The sequence below is a fragment of the Tenrec ecaudatus genome, chromosome 6 (assembly GCF_050624435.1).
Source record: "Tenrec ecaudatus isolate mTenEca1 chromosome 6, mTenEca1.hap1, whole genome shotgun sequence".
In the NCBI taxonomy this organism is placed as follows: domain Eukaryota; kingdom Metazoa; phylum Chordata; class Mammalia; order Afrosoricida; family Tenrecidae; genus Tenrec; species Tenrec ecaudatus.
The window spans coordinates 46,719,769-46,741,555 of NC_134535.1; the positions used below are offsets into that span (position 1 = coordinate 46,719,769).

Below are 21,787 nucleotides of genomic sequence, written 5' to 3' on the forward strand. Positions count from 1 at the left end.
TCCCTTTTCTCCCCCTTCTTCCACTTTCCCTACCCTCATGGTATCGCTACTCTCATTATTGGTCCTGAGGGGTTTATCTGTCCTGGATTCTGTGTGTCTAGAGCTCTTAACTGTACCAGTGTAAATGCTCGTGTCTAGTCAGATTTGTAAGATAGAACTGGGGTTATGATAAGGCGGAGGCAGTAGTGGGGAGGAAGCATTAAAGAACTAGAGGAATGTGTGTTTCATAGGTGCTATACTTCACTTTGAATGTCTTGTCCCTTCCTTGTGACCCTTCTCTAAGGGGATGTCCAATTGTTTACAGATAGGCTTTGGGTCTCCATTCCGATCCCCCCTTGTTCACATCAAAACAGTTGTTTTGTTTTCGGTCTTCTGATGCCTGATACCTGATCTTATGGACACCTCATGATCACACAGGTTGATGTGCTTCTTCCATGTGAGCTTTGTTGCTTCTCTGCTAGATAGCCGCTTGTTTAATTTCAAGCTTTTAAAACCCTAGACACTATATCTATTAATATCTGAGCATCATCAGCTTTCTTTGCCACATTTGCTTATGCAACCATTTTATCTTCAGCTATTGTGTTGGAAAGGTGAGCATCCCAGAATGCCACATTATTAGAACAAAGTGTTCTTATGTTGAGGGAGGACTTGAGTAGAGGCCCAGCATCCATCTGCTACCTTAACACTTACCCTACAAATATTTGTACATAGATCTAATCCCTATCCTTATATATTAATATAGTTATATATGTACATGCCTATGTTTATACCTCTATAAATGTCTTTTGCCTCCTAGTTCTTTCCTCTATTTCCTTTTACTTTTCTCTGTCTCACCATCATGGTCAACCTCCATCAGGCCCTCTGTACTGCCTCTAGGCTACATTGCACTTGGTCGAACCCCACCAGGCATTCTCTGCCCTCCTGGCCATTGAGTTTAGATCTCGTTGCTCTTTCCTTGTCACTGGGCTTGTTGGTTCCCGCTCCTTTTTCGCCACCTCCTCCTCTTCCTTGTCCCCCCAAGGAGCCATCAGTCCAATTGTTTCCGCCTTAGGATTGTTTATCCTGCCTATCTTATATAGACTGACTTGGAAAAAGAAAAAAATATATGCTATGAATATTTCCAGGTCCGTCTGCTGACCTTTATGAATGTCTTATGATTGGCTCGGATGTAGTGCCAAGCCCAGTCCCCTCAAGCCCCAAGTCTGTTTTCAGAATTCCTTGGGGACTTTATTGCTTTACTCCCCTTTGCTGCTCCGTTGCACTCCCTTTGTGTTATGCTCTGGTATATGGGGGTCAGACTGGGCACAATTCCTGCACTGTGTCTCTGGTGCTGTCCCGGTAGTGCACTGGCTGCTCCAAGTGGGAATTTCATCAGCATTGAAACTTGATGGGCCAGGATGCTGTTCTCTCTCTCTCTCTCTCTCTCTCTCTCTCTCTCTCTCTCTCTCTCTCTCAGTTTGCTCCCGTGCGGTCTGGACAGACCTGCCACTCTCCCAGGCTGTATCTTCAGTGCTGTTCTCTGTAGGGCATTTCTTTTTTTGGGGGTGGGAGGGGGTCAATGTAGCTGGGATAGGGCCTGGCCCAGTCTCACAGACCTCTCTGTTAATTCACTGCTGATATGCTGTCTTCAAGGCCTGGCACACCAGGTTGAAATCTGGTTCCTCTCTCTCTTTCCTGTGGACACAGAAACAGAACCCTACCCATACTGGGTTAGTGCCCTGTTCCCCCTCCCCACACCACCCCAATTCCTTCATCTTAATAAGAAACTTTTCTTCATTAAATGGCTTTACCAAAAAAGGGAAGCCACCAATTGGGAAGATATCTTCAGAAACCATTCGTCTGATGAGATTCTAATATTTACAATATATATAAAACTCAAGCAACTTCACAACAAATGACAATATTCCAATAAAAAAAATGGGCAGGAAACTTGAATAGAGATTTCACCAAAAAGAACATTGAAACGGGTACTAAACACATGAAAAGAGAGTCCACATTATTAACTATCAGAGATGCAAATTGAAAGCAAAACAATATACTATTTCACTTCCACTAAGATGGTTATGATAAAACGACAATATCGACCACCCAGAAAATCACACATGCTGGTGGGGACGTGGGGACATCAGAATCCTCCACTTGCTCGTAGAAGTGCAAAGGTCCCGTCCTCGTGGCCCCTGTGTGATGCCCCTCAAAACAGAATTACTGCATTGCTGGGTTTGCTAGGTGCCTGCAAGTCAGCTGCCACTCCCAGCAACTGTGGTGTTAGATTTTGTCAGCTTGTGTCTGGGTGGAAGGGTGGGGTGCAGTCCAACCTATCAGGTGAAAGCCTGATGATGCCTCCTTGGGAGTATGTCTTTAAAACAAGACAAAACAAAAAACCAGAAGCGACACTGGGAACCACACTCTGTTGCCCTTTACCTTCCTCCTTGCTTAGACTTGTGTCTACCTCCGGGGGTGGCCTCAAATGGGATGCCAACCCTGGGAGCTGTCAGCACCGGCCATATTCCCAAGTGACTGTGCACTCCCTGGGCAGGGACCTCCTTGCCTCCTGCTTCACCTTTCTGTAGCGCCTAGTCGGAAGGGCTCTCTGGCTCGCATAAGACTAATTAATGCACTGGAGCAGGACTGGGCTGAGACGTCTTTTTGATAATAAATTACTTCTTGATGCCCTGTTCTATCTTATACAAAGATGAAAGTCACGGGTTTTGTTTCTCTAGACAACACAGCCCACCACAGCAACTCTGCCAGGCTCCACCACTTGTCTGTCAGTTTGGGTTGCTGTGCTTCCTCTGGTGACTTGCATATTGCTGTGATGCTGGAAGCTATGTCACCGGTATTTAAAATACTAGCCGGGTCACCCAAGGAGAACAGGCTTCAGTGAAACTTCTAGACTAAAAACAGACTACAAAGAAGGAATAGAGTGATTTTCCATAGAAAACCTTATGAATAACAGTGGAACGTTATCAGAATTCCATGTGACCCAGCAATGCCATTCCTAGGTCTACATCCCAAAGGCTTGAGAGCAGAGACTCAAATAGAGACTTGTATATCAAAGTGCAATGCAGCACTGCTTGCAATATCTCAAAGGTGGAAGCAACCTAAATGCCCATTAACATATGAATGGATACACAAAATATGGCACACGCATACTCGTACAATGAGATACTACTAAGGCAGCAGAAGAAAGGAAATCTTGAAAAAAGCTACAATCTAGATGAAGCATAAAGACATTATGTTGAGTGAAAGAAATCAATTATAAAGTTACAAATATTCTATAACTTTAATTACATAAAAAAGACAAATTTACAGAATCCAAAGTTTATTAGTGGCTACTAAGAGTAGGAGGAAGAGGGATTAATGGTTATGGGAAAATTGCATTGATTAAGGGTAGGGTAGCACAGTTAGATATTGTAATTGCTGACAATAAGTTGTATACCTATACAAAGTTGAATGGTAAAGGAATAGGCTTTGAAATAAGGTAAAAGGAAAAGTCACTTATTACTGTGTGACTTTGGGTAAGCTGTTTTACTTTTCTTAAGTTATTATTTGAACAATTCAAGTAATAAAACTCTCATATCAGACTACGTGGATTATAATTTTAAATCAGCAAGTATTCATTAAATACTATGATTATTGTTAATACCCATTACCTCAAGAAGCCTTCATAAAAATTCTACAAACTAATTTATAGGTTTAAGAATGTGTCATAACTTTGTACATATCTAGAAAATCCTTGTCCTTATCTCTAAGGCTAATTCGTGCAATTTAGAGTCTATTAATGGGCCTTTTGGGAAGCATTTCTTTACTAGTTAAGTCTGAGTTAGATGATCTTTCTTATATGCTTATTTAATCTCTATGCTAGGGGTTAGGGTGTGTGACAGTTTTTTTTCTTTTAAATCATTTTATTGGGGGCTCATACAATTCTTATCACTATCCATCCATCAATCCATTGTGTCAAGCGCATATGTACATTTGTTGCCCTCATCATTCTCAAAACATTTGCCTTCCACTCGAACCCTTAATATCAGCTGCTCATTTTCCCATTCCCTCCCCACTCCCCCTCCCTCATGAACCCTTCATCATTCATAAATTATTATTATTTTGTCATATATTACACTGTCCGATGTCTCCCCCAGCCTTCTTCTCTGCTGTCCATTCCCCAGGGAGGAGGCTATACGTAGATTCTTGTAATCAGTTCTCCCTTTCTACCCCACATTCTCTCCACCCTCCAGGCATTGCCACTCTCACCACTGGTCCTGGAGAAATCACCTGCCCTGGATTCCCTTTTTCCAGTTGCTATCTGTACCAGTGTACATCCTCTGGTCTAGTCAGATTTGTATGGTAGAATTTGGATCATGATAGTGGAAAGTTATATGTTTCATCGTTGCTACCCTGTACCCTTCCTGGCTCATCTCCCCACAACCCTTCATTAAGGGGGTGTCTGGTTGGCTGCCAATGGGCTTTGAGTCTCTACTCTGTACTCACACATTTACAATGATATGATTTTTTGTTCCTTGATGCTTGATACCTGGTCCCTTCGAAAGCTTGCGGTCACACAGGCTAGTGTGTTTCTTCCATGTGGCTTTGTTGCTTCTGAAATAGATGGCCACTTGTTTATCTTCGAGCCTTTAAGAACCCAGACGCTATTTCTTTTGATAGCCGGGAGCCATCAGCTTTGTTCACCACATTTGCTTATACACATGTTTGTCTTCATTGATCATATCAGGAAGGTGGGCACCCACTGATATGATTTTTAGTTCTTTGATGTCTGATAACTGGTCCCTTCTACACCTGTGGTCGGACAGGCCGGTGTGCATCTTCCATGTGGGCTTTGATGCTTCTCAGGTAGATGGCTACTTGTTTGTCTTCAAGTCTTTAAGACCCCAGATGCTGTATCTTTTGATAGCTGGGCACCACTAACTTTCTTCACCACATTTGCTTATGCACACATTTTTCTTCAGCAATCGTGTCGGGAAGATGTTCATCCTGGAATGCCAATTTAATAGAACAACGTGTTCTTGCATTGAGTAAGTGCTTGAGTGGAGGCCCAATGTCCATCTGCTGCCTTAGTACTAAACCTATAAATATATGCACATAGATTTGTTTCTCCACACTCTTACATATTTACATATGTACATTGAAGTCTTTAGACCCCTGTAAATACCCTTTGTCACCTAGTTCTTTTCTCTATTTCTGTTTACTTTCCTCTTGTTCCATTATCATGCTCAGTCTTCATTTGGGTTTCAGTAATTTCTCTCCATTACCTTGCCCTTGCTGAAACCCTACCAGGCCCCTCACACCCTCCTTGCCACTGACTTTGGATCACTTGTTGCTCCCCTGTCCCTGGGTTAGTCAGCACCACCTCCTTACCCCCTCCTACCCGTCTCCCGTGTCCCCCGGAACCATTGGTCCCGTTGTTTTCTCCTGCAGACTATTTATCCAGTCTATCTTATCTAGATAGATCTGTAGAGATAATAATATGCACCAAAAATCAAGCCATAGCAAGATAGGCGATAGGTGAGAACACAGCGATAACAACAAAAAAATGAAACCAATTACCCATAGAAGAATAAATTAATTAAAAGAAAAACAATTTAGAAAGAAAGAAAAACCTGTACATAGATCAAGGTCTGATTTTTTTATCTCTAGGCATGTCCTTCAGTCAGGTCCCATGGGGTACCATGCTTTGGCCCCAGAGTCTGTCCTTTGTACTCCCTTGGGGGATCCTGCTCTGCTCCCACAGTTGCTCTGCCACACACTTTTAGTGGTTTGCCTCGGTGTCACAGGGTCAGTCTGGTCCAGTCCTGACACCGAGTCTCCAGTGTGTGACAGTTTCTTTTTGTGCCAACCTTGCACCAGTCAGAAGATATGGGTGGAGGTCAGTCTGTCAATCAATTCACAGTTTGATGACCTCTTTTGGAGGTGCCACTGAGATAAAAGGCTCTCTGCCTTCACTTTTCTGTGGAGGAGCCACTCGAAGACCTGCCAGCACCCTGTGATGCTTCCACCACAATTGGATCTGCAAGACTTTTCACCCACCAGCCTACGAACTTCCTGCATTCTGCATCATTGCATATAGCTGCTTGAGTCTGAATGGAGACTTATGGACTAGTATCAGACTTATGGACTAGTATTGGACATATGGACTTAAGCTGAACTAAGCCGGGATGTTATCTTGATATATGACTTATTGAAATAAAGTTCTTTCTTATACATATATGAGTGTCTCTGGATTCTTTCTCTAGTCAACCCGACCTAACACAGGCTGTATTGTAATTATTAATTTTATTGTTTGTCTTCCTTATTGGACTGTGAGCTCATTGAGGACTGGATCATATTTTGTCTCCTATGCCTAGGATCTAGAATAATCTCTGGCATATAGTTATCATTAAATAAATGTTGATTAAGTATTAAATCAAACTCCATTTTATAGCGGAGGCTCTGTGATGCTAATGGCCTTGTTTTAGTTTATCAAGAAAGTAAATGTCAAGATTGGTGCTGGTCAATTTTCTTTACCTAAACTGTAAAACAAAATTTCAAGCAGTAGTTTTTATGAAAATTATCAAACAGTGTATTGGTAATTCATATGTACAGGTCTACTAGAATATTCTATTTTTCCCACTTTTGTTGTATTGTCTTGTTGTGATAATACATGTTTCATGCTTATTAGAAATGCGAGTCACAATTTTGTCTCTGATTAACAAAAATAGTTATTGACAATGCAATTTCTGATAATTTTAAAACAGGTTACTATAAAGTTTACTTGGTTCTGAAACAATTACAACTCATTAAATAGTGCATTAAGTATAAAATCATACTTAAAGTCATGATAAAAATTAAGATTATAGGTCTTAAAGGCTTGAAGGCAAACAAACAGTCATCTATCTCAGAAGCAACAAAGCCCACAGAGAAGAAGCACATGGCCTAAACGAATACAAGGTGTTGAATGGACCATGTAGCAGACACCAAGGAACAAAAACAATCATTGTGTGATCACCTTCCTCACATAATTGCTGAAGACGAAGGTGTGCATAAGCAAGTGTGGTGAGGAAGGATGATGGTACCCGACTACTGAGAGATATAGTGTCTGGGGACTTAAAGGCTTGAAAGCAAACAAGCGGCCATCTAGCCCAGAAGCAACAAAGCCCACATGGAAGCAGCACACCAATATGGGTGATTGTGAAGGGCAGAGGAGACCAGGTCTCAAACAACAAAGGCAGGGGTGGGGTGGGGGTGGGAATCACATCACCGTGAATGAGGGAGAGTGCGTGATGGGGACCCAAGGCCCATCTGTGGACAGCTGGACATCCCATTCAGAGGGGTAGTGGGGAGGAGATGAGTCACTCAGGGTTCAGTATAACAACAATGAAACTCAAAACCTTCCTCTGGTTCCTGAACGCTTCCTCCCCTCCCAATTATCATGACCCCAATTCTACCTTGCGGACCTGGTTATACCAGAGGATGTACAGCGGTGCAGTAGGGATCTGGAAACACAGGGAATCTAGGGCAGACGAAACCCTCAACACCAGTAGTGGGAGTGGCGTCACCTGGAGGGAAGGGGGTGTAGAAAGGGAGAACCGATCTTGGAGATCTATGTGTAACCTCCTCTCTGGGAGATGCGCAATGGGAAGGTGGGTGAGGGGAGACGCTGGGCAGTGTAAGATAAGGTATAATAATTATTTATAAACTATCAAGGGACCAGGGGGAAAGGGGGACCGGGGAGGGGGGGGAGGGAAAGAAAAAGGGAAACCGAGCTGATTCCAGGAACCCAAGTAGAAGATGAATTTTAAGAATGACGAGTGCAACGAATGTATAAGGGTGCTTTGCTCAATTGATGTATGTATGGATTGTGATAAGAGTTGTATGAGCCCCAATAAAAAGATTTATTAATAAAAAAAATTAAGATTATATAAATAGCTGGGCAGCAAGGAAGGAGTTCAAAAAAGTACCTAGAGGGAAAATTAAGAAGGAAAAGTAGGCTGAAAAAATTTTCTGCTGCTTCTCATGAGGTAGCTACTCATCTAGCAAACCATTTGAGGAAATGAAATGACAGGGTGAAAATAAAAAAGGCAATTTAGTAAGATCAAATGCAGCAGCTAAATTGAAAGCAGGGAAGGATTCTCAGGTAATTAGTAAGATTATGGCAAATTAAATCATAGTGTAAATTTCTTTCCTTCCTTTCTTCTTGTTTTTAATCACTACTAATGACTGGTAACACTATTAAGAGAAAGGTTAATGTGAAATTTTATGCTGGATAAATTAGGCTCACAACCGAAGCCACTGATTGATCCCTAAGTGTGGGACAGCCAAATATTTGGTGCATTCTGATGTGACACAATGGAGGAGCGGTGAATCATTTCATATGGCTCTTCACGCCAAAGTTGGCAACTTGTTTAAAACATTTCCCTGCACAAGTCTGCTAAGAAGGTGGGGAAGCTACTGAAAGGATCACAGCTGAGTAACTGAGAACAGGATTTCCTGGGGTGGCATCTTGCTGTGTATGCGAAACAGGAGGAGGGATCTCATTACCAGAAAGAAGCAGGTGTGGAGAGCATCCTCTGGACCCAAGATGTGTGCCCGTGAACTTGCTGGACAACATCAGAGGGGCAACAGCAGAACCAGGCAGCAACCAGAGCACAGATCCCAGGGATGGATTTTGCAACCCACAGCGAGCAAAGCTGAGTGCTTTTCTCCAGAGGCTGGCTTGTGGAGTGGATTGCCTCTGGGTACTTACCTAATTGGGAAGTTGGACCTGCTGATTCACAGCAGGGGAGTCCAGTGCCCTGATGCTTCCTGGAGTGGGCAGCTTTCAGCACTTAATTCAGGGAGCTGCGTTTGTTGATCCATGAGCTTGAGCGGAATGTTTTTGGGTTAAGGCTTAGGATGTGTGGTATCCACTTTGAACATTTATTAGCAGACCTGAAACTTTGTAACATGTCCCCATAACCAGTGCTGAGTATTTCTCACTGGTATAACAATTTGTTAGTTTTAGAAATAAACCCGTTATTCATGCATTTTGTCTGTGATTTGTGTAGTCATTGCAATGGCTATTGGAACCCAAAGAAGTAAAACAGACCAGTAAGAGACTACCTACAATATGAAGTACCTATTTTAAAGTATTTTTACTAAAATGAAAATGAAACAATTGAATCCAATCAAGTTTCTCGATCCAATTATCAGTTTATAGGTAACATTTGCGAGAAACCCAAACCAAATGTGTGGCCATCAAGCTGATTTTGATTCACAGGGCAGAGAACTGCCCGGAGGCTTTCGTGGACGAGCATCTTTACAGAAGCCACACGCCCGCCCCATCTTTCCCAGAGTGGGTTAGCACTGCAGCTGGCAGCCGAGCGCTTAACCACTGTGCCACCCTGGGTCCTCTTTAGCCATCCTGAATGGCACCATGACAGTTGCTAGTTGCTGTTACGTTGGTTTTGACCAGTGATTCAATTACAACCCAACAAACCTTCACCATGTCCTCCACCATCTTCATCACAGGCAACCTGAGTTCACCGTTTCAGCTGTTTTGTCAATCCATCTGACTGAGGATTCCCTCCCTTCTGTTGGCCTGTGCTTAACCCACATGTTGCATTTCCCAGGAATGAGTTTTTCCTGATGGTGTGCACAGAGTCAAAGGGCCAACGCATGCCTCATTTCTAAAGAACATTCTGATCATCTGACTATCCCGCCTATGACTGGTAAACTGAGGACTTGGTAAAAAGCATTTGACCTTATTTTTCACTCCCATTGTTCCCAATAGAAATGTTTTCAAATACATATTCTCCAGGTGGAATAATGGCCCCCCACCCCCCATAGCCCTCTACTAAGGAGCAGTCTTAAAGGAGCTACCATAATAGAAGAATCATTTCTGTGTCTGGCTTCTTCACTACGCCCAAAGGTTATCTGTAGATGAGAGCAATCAGGTTCTATAGCCAACCCACATAAAATGTAGCAAACTGTTTTGGCAACTCTTACTGACACTGACCAGAGAGTACTAGCCCTGGGGAGGGCTCCGGGGATTTGAGGTCATCTAATACTAGGTCAAGACTCATCTCATTGCTGGTTAATTATGTTTCTCAGTTATGATATTACTATTATCAATGTAATATGTTAGCTGTATGACATGCACGCCTGATGAAAGATCGGTAAGCCCCATTATATATATTATACCCATTGGAAAATATATTCACTCTCATTCCTGACATGGGACGAGGAGCCCTGTCAGGCTCTATTATTTTCCACAATTGCAGTGTCACTCCTGAGAACCCGTTTGAGTGTTGAGCCCCCCTCCCCCCGTACCCCAACATAAGATTGATTTATTTGCTCTTTTGGCAGTCCACAGTCTAGTAAGTATCTGTCACCATTACTTGTCTGGTAAAAGCATGGATGCCCTTCCCCCAGACTGAGTTTCCCAGAGACGGGCTGGCTCTGTGAGCAGCTGCACCCTCTGAGAGCACAGGCCCATTTCATTGTTCCTAGAACCAGACAGGCTGACCTGGCACAGTGAGCAAACAGTCATGTACACCCTACTGAGCAAGACTGCACCTACCGTCAGTGGAAAGTGCCTAACTCTCCAGAAGCTTCAACGGGGGGGGGGGAGGGGGGGAGGGGGTGTCGTATAAAAAAACCCTCAAGCGCTTCCCTGGGCGTGGCTTCCACAGCTTCACTTTACTGTAGGCTGTTGAACCCGTCTGCTTGTCTCCAATAAAGCCTGCTTTTTAATCAGTCCTTGGCGAGTATGGTCCGTCTCTTCTCGTTTTGTGCCTCAGTTTACTTAACAAATTTGTCATGCTGGGTGTTGTAATTCTTGAGGAGGTGCTAGCCGAGTTGCCCATGGACAAGTCTCAGCAGCGATTCTAGACTAAGGAAGTCTTGGTGATCACTCTCTGAAAATTAGCCAGTGGAAACTCTAAGTATGGCAACAACAGCGGCACAACCAGATAAACTCAGAGCTGGAAAATTCTGCAGGTTTCTTAAAACAATGAAAATGCTATGAAATGACAGAGTAAATCTGTTATATATTAAAGGCAAGTTAGGAGAGATATCAACCTCAGACTTTTTATCTTGTGGTAATTAGGGAAATGAAGATGAGTAACAGATGGTTATAAAGAAAAGTATTTATAAGACTGACTTAGATTTGGTTGAAAATACTCCAAAGATGGTGGGTCTGAATGAGTTTGTGTGTATGTGCACCCAAGTGTTTATAGATAGATAACACAAGACTGGTTGTGAGTTCATAATCAATGAAATTTGCGTGGAGTACATGGGGATTCATTACACTCAACTCTCTGCTTCTAAATATGCTTATAATTTTCAAGAAGAAAAAATGTTACACAATGTTTTGTATTTACAGTAGTGATACTGGCTGTGTAAATTACCTGATAATTCACATATAGATTGGCTGCAAACTCCATATCACAACCCAAAGCAAACCACTATTTTCTCCTGTGTGAGTGTTGTTTTGGGTAATGTTGAGTTGGTTCCGACTCATGGAAACCCCGTGTACAACAGAAAGACACTGTCCAATCTGGTGCCCTCTTCACAACTGTTATGTCTGAACCCATTGCTGTAGCCCCTGTGTCCCCTGTCTTGTTGAGGGTCTTCGTCTTTGCTGCCCATCTACTTTGCCAAGCCTGATGTTCTTCTTCAGGGCCTAATTGCTCCTGATAATATATTCAAACTCTGTGAGATGATGTGTCCACATCCTTGTTTCTAAGACTACCTATAAAAACAAAACCACATTTACTGCATTATCCCACCTCTCAATCATTTCTGTGCTCTTCAGAAATGTCAGTTTTCTGCTGATGAAAGAAATCTGTATTGCAATGGGGAGAACGCTGGCCTTAACACACTTACTCAACACACTTTATACAAATAAGCTTTTTATAGAGATCAAGATAATTTTAATAAGTGCCAGCACATCACTTTATTTTAGTATGAATAGTCCCAACCAACCTTGGGAATAAGTGAATATCTCATTCTTAAGATATTGCTGAAGTCTTTCTCCAAAGGAAATGAGCTCCTTAAGGGTAGAGAATCTGACTCTATGCTCTGTAATCGTCTGGTTAGCATTGACCAGCTTACTACAGGCCACATGTTTCAATCCATGAGCTGCTCTGTGGGAGACAGTTGGGTTACATACTCCTGTAAAGGTTTAAAGTCACGGAAACCTCAGGGTAGTTCTACTCTGTCTATAGGTTCACTAGGAGTTGGAATTTGACTCAATAACTCTGGGTTTGGCTTGAGTTAACTTACAAAACACCGTGTAAATGTGCTTTATATCGGCATGTGTTATATCTTGCTTCGTTCCTGGGTATGATTTGCAGACTGGGCAGTTGTGAGGGTTTTCCCTGGCTGCTGTGTGGAGTCCATAGGTCCTTCTTCCTAGCCTGTCTGAGTGTGGAAGCACTGCAACAGCACGGCACAAGGTAGTGGCTGTGCATGCGGTACACTGGCCGCACTGAATCTGGGTCTCCTACATGACGGTTCTACCACTGAGCCACCACTGCCCCCTGGGACTCACATTTACAATTCCCTATCTGTGGTTGAACGACTCATCGAAATGTTGGCTGTTCACACCCACCCAGAGCACTTTGGAAATGGGGCCTGGATGAACTACTTCCAAAAGCAGCCTTGGAAGCGCTAAAAAGTTTCGTCCTACTGTGCAGAGCTGAGATCACCAAGAGTGGGCAGTGACTGACGGCAACTACCAGTAACACTGACGTGATAACCCAGTACAGCAGGTCGGCCCTTTTAAAGCAGTGTGACTACTTTCTCTTTTATTAACATGTGCTTTTAATGCAAAAATGACTTGGCATTATCTTTTTAGTTATTGTTTTATTTTAAAAATGTAATGATTAAAATATTTACATGTCATGGCATAATACGTAGAAAACAGGGCTCTATCCATTAGTAGGGAGTGCCTGGCTTCAACTCGAATCACTGCTGCTTCTTGAGTGCAAAAATGGCATAACACCTGGGAGATGTCACCGGATCAAACAACTTCACCAGCGTGCACCATGCAACGTCTTCCTGCAAATCGACACGTGATTTAGATAGGCGGCATTACTGAAGGAGAGAGGGACGAGTCAGTGTACCATGAAACTGTGGCAACAACAAGCTCTCTAAGAGCGATTCCTTCTGGACGACAATGAACACTGACAACAAAGTACTCTGCTCTACCGCCTGAGGTATTTCTTATGCCCCTCAACCCAAATGCTTCCCTACACCAAGCAAGGGAAGGAGGAGTTTCTTTCAGGGATTTCCGGCTGCTGGAAAGGACATTCTGAAAAACTGCCTGCTGATGTGTACACCGGTACACGTAGCTAGCGGCCCCTCCTTTGCTGAGGCACTCTGACCTTTAAGAGTTGACACTGTCCACAGCCAGTGAGCTGCAAGGTAAATAGCTCGCTATAATAGTGAATAATGGCAGTGGCCGGAAACGATTGAGAATTACTTAGATCAGATTATATGATTAAACTATTCTGGTTATGAATACATTTAATGAATTTAATGGTGATTTTCCTTTATCAAGTCTTTCAACAAAGGCCGTAGACTATATTATAGAAGTATATATTTTATAGAAAATATACTTTTCTTACAGTAGTAAATTTTTCTTTTGTATTCATGTTTTATCATAAAACTATAAAATTTTATGTTTATAACCATTAATTTAATGAGGTAGCAAAATTCTAAAAACATATGGAACACATTAGATACAAAATAGTATAATTGGATTGCAACTTAAAATATGAATAATGTGCACATATATAAATAAAATATACGTGTATTAGAAGTATTAAAATATAGCAAAAATTAATATAAGTTAATACTGCATGTTGTGATTATAGCTACTTATAATTTTATTATTTTATATTCTTCTATTCTCTTTACTCTGCTACCACAAATATATTTCCACTTTATAATAAAAATAATCAATATTAAAATTTATATTAGTTCTAGTACTTCAATTCCAATCTTTATATATACACCACTTTACCTACCTATTGTCCTTCGGTCAATGGAAATTGTTTTGAAAAGTAATGTGAATACTCAGTCAGGGAGGCCTTACACTTCAGTGACTAGTTAGCAGGCAGCTGAGGCAAATAGATCTTAATTTAAATGTTTTAAAAAATTGCCTCTCTATATAAAAATACCAGTTAAAATAAAAGCAGACATCATTATAAGTTATTTGTTCCCAGTAACCTATTGAAAAGAACATAATACTTCCCATATAATAAAGAAAATTTGTTACAATGAATGGTACCCACAAGTGAGTTTAATTTAAACAGCTCACAAAACTTTATTTTGACCACAGCTCAAAGTAGAAGATGAAAGAAATGTCTTTCCTAACAGTAACCAAAAAAATATTTTGCCTGTTAAACATACAAAAAATAGGCAAAATTTATTCTAAGAAATACAGAAGCAATCTTCATTATTCAGAAAGAAGTTTCTGTACTGCAAAGCACAAGTATGCAAAAACCAAAAAGTGAATAAAACAGAAAGTTCTTACTAAGTTAAATGTATACATGATATCTTTTTCTGGCCTTTATTAATTGTAGTTATATAATAGCTTAGAATATGGTGCTTTGTGCTGCCGGCCTACAGAATCGTAACTACCAAACAATTAAAGAAACATAAACTACTATAGCAGCGTTGCTGAAGCACCTGCTGCACAAACGTTTAAGTGTTTCAAAAAGATGGAATGTTCAGTTCGATTTTAAAAATGCAACAAGAAATATGACTTTTCTTGTTCTCTTTGAAAGAAAATTATTTTAGAGATAAGTGGATACATATTATAGAATTTACTAAAGATATTATTATGCCTTTTAAAATAATATATTTACCTGCTCTTTTAGGTAGCAGAGTCGATCTAGAAGAATCAATGTTTCGATACAAGGAGCCAAAACAACTTTCAACTAAAAGAAAGAAGAGAAGAAAGAGAGGGTGGTCACTTGGGAGTGGGGGTGGGGGGAGACTAGCTTATTTCTTTAGCACTTTTGTTTAAGGAAATTTTATCTAAGAAAGCTCATTTTAGGCCAAATGTCTAACATGCATTGTACATTTTCAGAAAGTGAATACTGCACAGATGAAAAGGTTAATTTTTTTAAAAAAAGAATAGTAATCGGGAAAGAATGTCCTTTCCAGAACTTTGAGGTTCAATCAATCATACCTATGTGGGTAGGAAGCTTTATTTCAAGGGCATCAAGAATGAAATTCATTAGGAGGCATGCTTGTGAAATGACTGCTTCAAGGACAGCATGTGTTCAAAGAACTTCAAACTTCTTTCCGTGACCGTGAGAGACTCTCATGGGAAAGATACCATGTGGTTTCTTTACTATGTAACTAGCACCTACGGTAGTGTGGTTCTAAACGAGGAGGCTCTCCAAACAGCTTTTCCTAAAACCATGGTCATGGAATAACTACGCACATGGGCTGGCCCCACAGTGGCAGTTAATAGGGTATTACTCTGGTCTAGTGATATGTCCAATTTAATCAATAGAAATAAAATTTACCATATTAAAAGCTTCCAGTTCACTCACTCTAAGTTTGTACTTCTCATAGTAATCCATTATAATTTTTTCTGACACCTTTAAGATAAAAAACAAGACCAATACATTTCATAACATTCAAACCCAAACTTGTTGTGGAGTTGATTCCAACGCAAAGGAACCCCACAGCGCAGCGCAGAACTACCCCGTAGGCCGCCAAGACCGCACATCTGCACAGAAGAGCCGGCGACATCTTTCTCCTGAAAATCTAATGACAGTTAAGAGTAATTATACATATTTTTCTTAATTAAGAGAAATTCCTAAAGTAAAATAAACAGCAACAATTTAACACAACCACAGATGTCTGAAGAACTCTAAGGATACTTATGAAGCAACCAAATAATTAAATCCTTTCACTTAAACCTTTGCACTAAGATATCATAAATAATATCACCAAACCCAAACCAAACTCACTGCTATCGAGTCGATGCCAGCTCCTCACAACACTGAAGTCTGCGATTCTGAGACCGTAGCACGTTACGGGAGTAAAAAATCCCCATCCACACAACAATGCCAGATATTCATATTTAAGGTAATCTCTCTGGTACCCACTTAGCAAACTTACCAACCAGCATTTTCGATTTTTTACCTTATGATGAACCTGATCCTTAGCCAACCACTTCTGGGTTCTCTACTTTATTTCTGCTCTTGTCAATTGAGGCTTTTGCTTGTAAAACCAATTTGTTTATTTCTAATTTATACCAGTCACATGCTGTATAAATATTAATATATCCAATGAAATAGGAGTGAAAAAGCAGAAGTGCTTCCTCTAAGTTGAGCTTCTTTGTTGAAAAGCTTGGTAAAGGAAAACCACAAGCAATGGCCGTCAAGTGGCATGTGGTCCACACGGCTGAAAGAGCAGATGGCCAAAATTGGAAGGAATTTGTACTTAGATTTAGTTTCAAATGTCTACATAAATTAATATTTTTCAAAGCCAAATTATTTCTCTTAGTATATTATTATTATTTAATTAAAAAATACAAAAGGGGTCAGATTGAAAAGTAAGGCTTTCTCTAATCCAACCTCCTGAGTGTGCACAAGCAACTACTGGGTCTTGCGGTCAGCAATTTGAAACCAGCAGCCGCTCCGCAGAGGAGGCGGATTTCCACTCTGGTGGGGAGACAAATTGAAAGTGATGTAGAAACAGATTCTCGGCGGTGGGAAGCAGAGTCATAAACAACTGAACCATGAGTGAGCAACAGTAATGAATCATGAACTGTACATGGAAAAGATAAAGTTATCTATTCAGTCACTAAAGCTGTTTCGGATCCTCTTTCCAGTTACCAAAGTACAGAACGACAAGCTGAGCCTTTACATCTTTTCTTGGGTTCTCGTGAACCCAAGAGTTCCCAAGTTTATTGTTGTTGTTGTTTTGAAATAACTTTATGTATTACTAGAATACAAGTTTTTAAGAAAACATTAGGGTATCTTAATTTGTTGCAATCAAAATAATAATACATTATTTCTGTCTTGAAATTCTGAGGAAAAGCAGACTGTTTAATCCTCCATATAAGAATCTACTGCTGCAATATAAATGTGTAAAAAGAAGTGTGTAATTCCGCAAAGATCTGATATAAGAAGGGACTTGAGTCTAAAATTATTATTAGTGCATAATTATTCCTGGAAAGTAGAAAGCGATTATATATAATTTAAATTGGGGTACTTTTCAGACTAAAATGAAAGTATTAATAGGTAGGGCATATATAATTAAGAATAAAGCAGGACACTCTGGGATAACTTGGGGCAGATGGTTTTTCGACTTAGAAGTATTTATTTCAACGATCAAATTCTTCAACCTGGCATGTGACAGAACTAAAATGAGAAGCACTCCTTTCTATTCTTAATTATAATGTTGGCTTCTTGTTGGTAGGTGCCATCAAAGTGGTCTGACTCATGGAGATCCTGTGACATCCTCACAGTCATTTTCTGAACCCATTGTTACAACCACAGTGGCGATTTGTCTTGCTGGCAGTCTTCCTCTTGACCCTCTACTTGACGCAGCATCATGCTCTTCTCCAGACACGGTCCTTCTCGAAAACATGTTGAAATGGCATGAAATGTAATCTCGATATTATCATTTCAAGGAACACTACGGCTATACTTTCTTCCAAAACAGATTTGTTTATTCTTCTAGCAGTTCATCGTGTACTTAATATTCTGCACAACACGGCAGTTCAAAAGCATCAGTTCTTCTGCAGTCTTCCTTATTCATAGTTCAGCGTTCACATGTATATGAGGTGACTGAAATGTCAGGACTGGGTGAGAGGCACCTTCAGCCTCACAATGGTTACCTGCTTTTGAATGCCTCCACGAGGTGCTCCACAGATCCCCACTGCCGCAAACTGTTCGAATCATTGCGGCTTCTGGGGGTGCTGCATGTAAGGTTAAAACTAGAACATACCGGGCAGTTCTAGTCTGTCGTCTTAGAGGATTTCGATGAGTCAGAATAAACTCAATGCCAGCAGAGTGGATGAATACAATGAAAGTGTGGAATCTACGGAGACGAAGACAGTATCTATTGGGTATCTGAAAGCGATCTGTATAGAGACCAGTGCTTTCCTAACAATAGAACACAAACAGATCATTGTATTAAAATATACATTCTGATTCACTCGGGTATAACCCAAGATCCTGCCTGCATAAGCCATGAGGCCACTGCCGATGCACTACACGTTGAGTGATGAGAGTCTGTCTACACAAGCTTTGACACCTAGCAACCAAAAAGGACAACAAAGAAGATGGAATTATAGTGGTTGGGTTAAGAGGGAGGAAGAAGTTAAAAGAAAACTAAAAGCAGAAGCCCAAGAAATCAGGGTGGAAGTCTTATATCCAGGCTTGATCAGTGTATCTTCACACCTTTCTGGTCTCTCACTTTTGACTTGTAGAATAGAAAGTGGTGGTTGGAGTAGGGTTTAGTAAGTGTTTTCTGTTGTTACAAGGCAAGACCAAAAAGAAACAAAAATCACATGATATTCAATAGTATTACTTATAGGTAATTTAAATATAGTTTTTGTCGGTGGGATTTAAGGTCACAACACTGAGCTACAAAGATGAAAAATTACAATATTTGGAGGCATGATAGGTAGTGATTAGGGGTTTATCATGAAGAATTTAGACTCTGAAGAGGTTTGAACATTACAACATCAGAGGACAGTAGTATAATGTCCAATTGATGAGCAGAAAAGAATGCACCAAAACTGAATAAAGAGGGAAAACAATTTAAAGTTTAAGGAGAAACTGTTAGAGAACAAGGGGAATATGAGAATGTCAAAGTCAAGGTTGCAAATAGCGTGCTGCACAAATCCCTTTGGGCACTTTTCCTGTTGCCACGGTCAACCTTCAGGGACCCATAACCTATTTGGGGTCTTATTTTCTGGCTAAACAAAATTATACAAAAAACTTTTCCCAACCTTGAAATTCAGTGCTGACTTGAATACATACTTCATATGCACCAGTGTGCAGGTCAGATGTTTCCTTAGAAAGCAGTATTTGAACTACGCAGATACTTGAACAAAATACTCAATTAAAGTCTTCGAGCTCTGTCACAGACAGCATCAAAGACTCTCAGCTAGACATAAAATAATCAGATAGGAAAATGACATGCTTACAAGGAAATGAACCTTTAGAGCATTCGTTAGACTCTGGCATAGGAGATAAGAATTAATTAATCTTTGGAAGGGAAAATAATTTACTGCTTAGGTCCCAGAAAAGTGATTTCTAAAGAATTTTCATGAGTTTTTCTCCCAATATCCAGTGATATTTCAGGATAACTTTACAAAATAATTTGTTCTGAAAATTTTCCTTTTAAAAATAATTTTTGGGGGCTCTTACAGCTCTTATAACATTCCCTACATCAGTTGTATCAAGCAGATTTGTACATACCTTGCCATCATCATTTTGAAAACATTTTCTACTTGAGCCTTTGGATAAGCTCTTTTTTCCCCCCTCCCTCCCCCATCCTTCCATTCTCGTGAATCCTTGATCAATGGTGTATTAGTATTGTTTTGTATCTTACACTGTCTGTCGTCTCCCTTCACCCACATTTCTGTTATTTGTCCCCTTCAGGGGGGAGGGGACTATATATCCAATCTTGTGATTTTTCCCCTTTTTAAAATAAATTACCGATTAAATTATATACATGAAATTGGACACATCCATGACATAGAGAACGCGTCACAAGGTTCATCACACAAATTTGGTGGTATAGCTGATATTGACAATCTGTAAACAACTAATACAGATATGGCCAGATAAACAATATATGATGAAAATATTAAAGTGGAATCATTGACAACTAATTTCCTATAGAAAATTCAATTTCATTAAACTATGAATTTTAATGCAATGTATCTTTCTACAAAGAAACAGTACACAGATGGTTTGAATATATTGCCTATTTACAGGGTTGCTGTACTTTTTACCTAATAGGTGACATGTAATTGCAGTATGTGGAGAACGAGTAATATTTTATGGGGATGCCTGTGCATTGAATAGTAAATAACAAGGTTGTTTGCTTCTCAAAAGCTGGGCTCAAACTGGTGTACTCCAGGTCATACCCTAGTTGAGGATTTGCATTTCCACCCTATATATATGAAATCAGAATCTATGTTGTAACAAATACCCATTGTAAAAAATATGCTTACGTATGTATACCTGAGGACTTCGAAGACTCACCTGGGGCTCTTAGAGCCCTGGAACAATTGTTCTTTCACCACACAGGTCTTCTTCTCTAATTGCTCCTACACTTTTTTTAAAATGTCAATGTATTTAATAATAAGATTCAATTTCCAGAAAAAGGAAAACTGTCTTTTTAATTCTCCCAAGAACCATTGTTGATTTTGGGATTTTTTGTGTGATTTACTTTGAGTTTGGAGGATTCAAGTTTCTAAAATTTTGTGAAAAAATAAAACCTCCTGAAAAAGTGCAATAAGCATCTGTTTATCCATTACTGGTATTCACCCATGATTACTATTTGAACACATCAACTTTGTCCTTCTCTCACATGCATGCACACACGCACACACACAGCCTGACCTGCAAATGTTTCAGCATGTGCCCCTAAGCACAAGATATGCTATTACACGACCATCTGATCAAATTCAGTAAATTTATTTTTGATGGACTACTGTGATCTAAAAGCTACTCTAAAATGAAATTTCACCAATTGTCTTAATAATGTCCTTTACAGGATTTTTGTTTTCCCTTTACAGCACCCAATTGAAGTGTCATGATTATTTTTCAAACCCCTTTGGCTTCATTTAATCTGGCACAGTTCCTCACCCTCTCTTTGTCGTTCGGATCACTGACACATTTTGAAAAGACCAGGAGGGCCGAGTGTCTCCCATGGGCAGGGTCACATATTTCGGTCAGGGCTATTCCAGAGGTGCGTGCCTCTCTGAGTGGTTCGCTTCACCAGCACACAGGTCAAGGGTTCCATTGCTGGTGGTAATAACTTGCATTGCTCAGTATGGGGTGTCCGCCAGGTTGAACCACTTTTGAAATTAATCATCTGCGGGAAAGCACCCAGAGACCTACAAATATCCTGTTTTTCAGACACCTTCCACCCAATGGGTTTCACTTGCATTGGAGATCCTTCTGTGAGCCAATTATTACTGTTGTGGTGCCTAAAGCCACAGCATCTTTCCTATAATAACTCCCTTTCCTATAAAAGGGGATAATGCACTTTTCCCTCAGATTGTCATCAAAGATGAAAATTTTCTGTATTTAACTTGCCTCCGGGATTCACTTCTTCTTTAGGCACAGAAGGAGACACATTCAATCTAAGGCTTTTCTGGAGACTCACATTACCACACGAGAGAACTTACGAGTTCCTCATATTTGTTGGTGGCCTCTCTGTAGAAGAATTCCTGCCCTCCCACCTGTATTTAAACCGCCATGATGGTAACTTCACAACCCCATCAACCCATTGCTTGAGGGTTGATTCCAACTCATAACACCAACCCTGTACAACAGGCTAGAAGTGCCCCATAAGGGTCCAAGGCTGTGATGTTTACAGAAGTGGACAGCTACAGCTTTCTCTTGCAGAGTGACTGGCGAGTTTGAACAGCCAGTCTTTTGGTTAACAGCCAAGAGCTAAATCACTGCACTTGGTGTTGTTATGGTTTATTCTAATTCACCTCTGATTTCCTAAAGGTCATCTTACTTGGCCTATTGACGTTCGAGCTTTTTCTTTCACCCTCATCTCTGAGCGCTGGCTCTCTCCTACTTTCCTG

General features: G+C 40.5%; 1 protein-coding gene across 5 annotated transcripts in view; it reads right to left on the minus strand.

Annotated features, from left to right (window-relative positions):
* Positions 1 to 12,822: 12,822 nt before the first annotated feature.
* The window catches only part of METTL25 (methyltransferase like 25), a 123,330-nt gene continuing 114,365 nt past the window's right edge, over positions 12,823 to 21,787 (minus strand). For 2 of the 5 annotated variants that reach the window (XM_075551216.1, XM_075551218.1), the window contains exons 10-13: positions 15,700 to 15,762; positions 15,519 to 15,593; positions 14,850 to 14,921; positions 12,823 to 13,035 (exon numbers count right to left, since the gene is read on the minus strand). In XM_075551216.1, coding sequence (XP_075407331.1) covers positions 12,943 to 13,035; positions 14,850 to 14,921; positions 15,519 to 15,593; positions 15,700 to 15,762 — 303 coding nt within the window. In that variant the 3' untranslated portion in view covers positions 12,823 to 12,942. Of the gene's footprint in view, positions 13,036 to 14,849; positions 14,922 to 15,518; positions 15,594 to 15,638; positions 15,763 to 21,787 lie in introns of all 5 variants that reach the window. The other 3 variants (XM_075551219.1, XM_075551221.1, XM_075551220.1) reach the window with 2 other exon arrangements.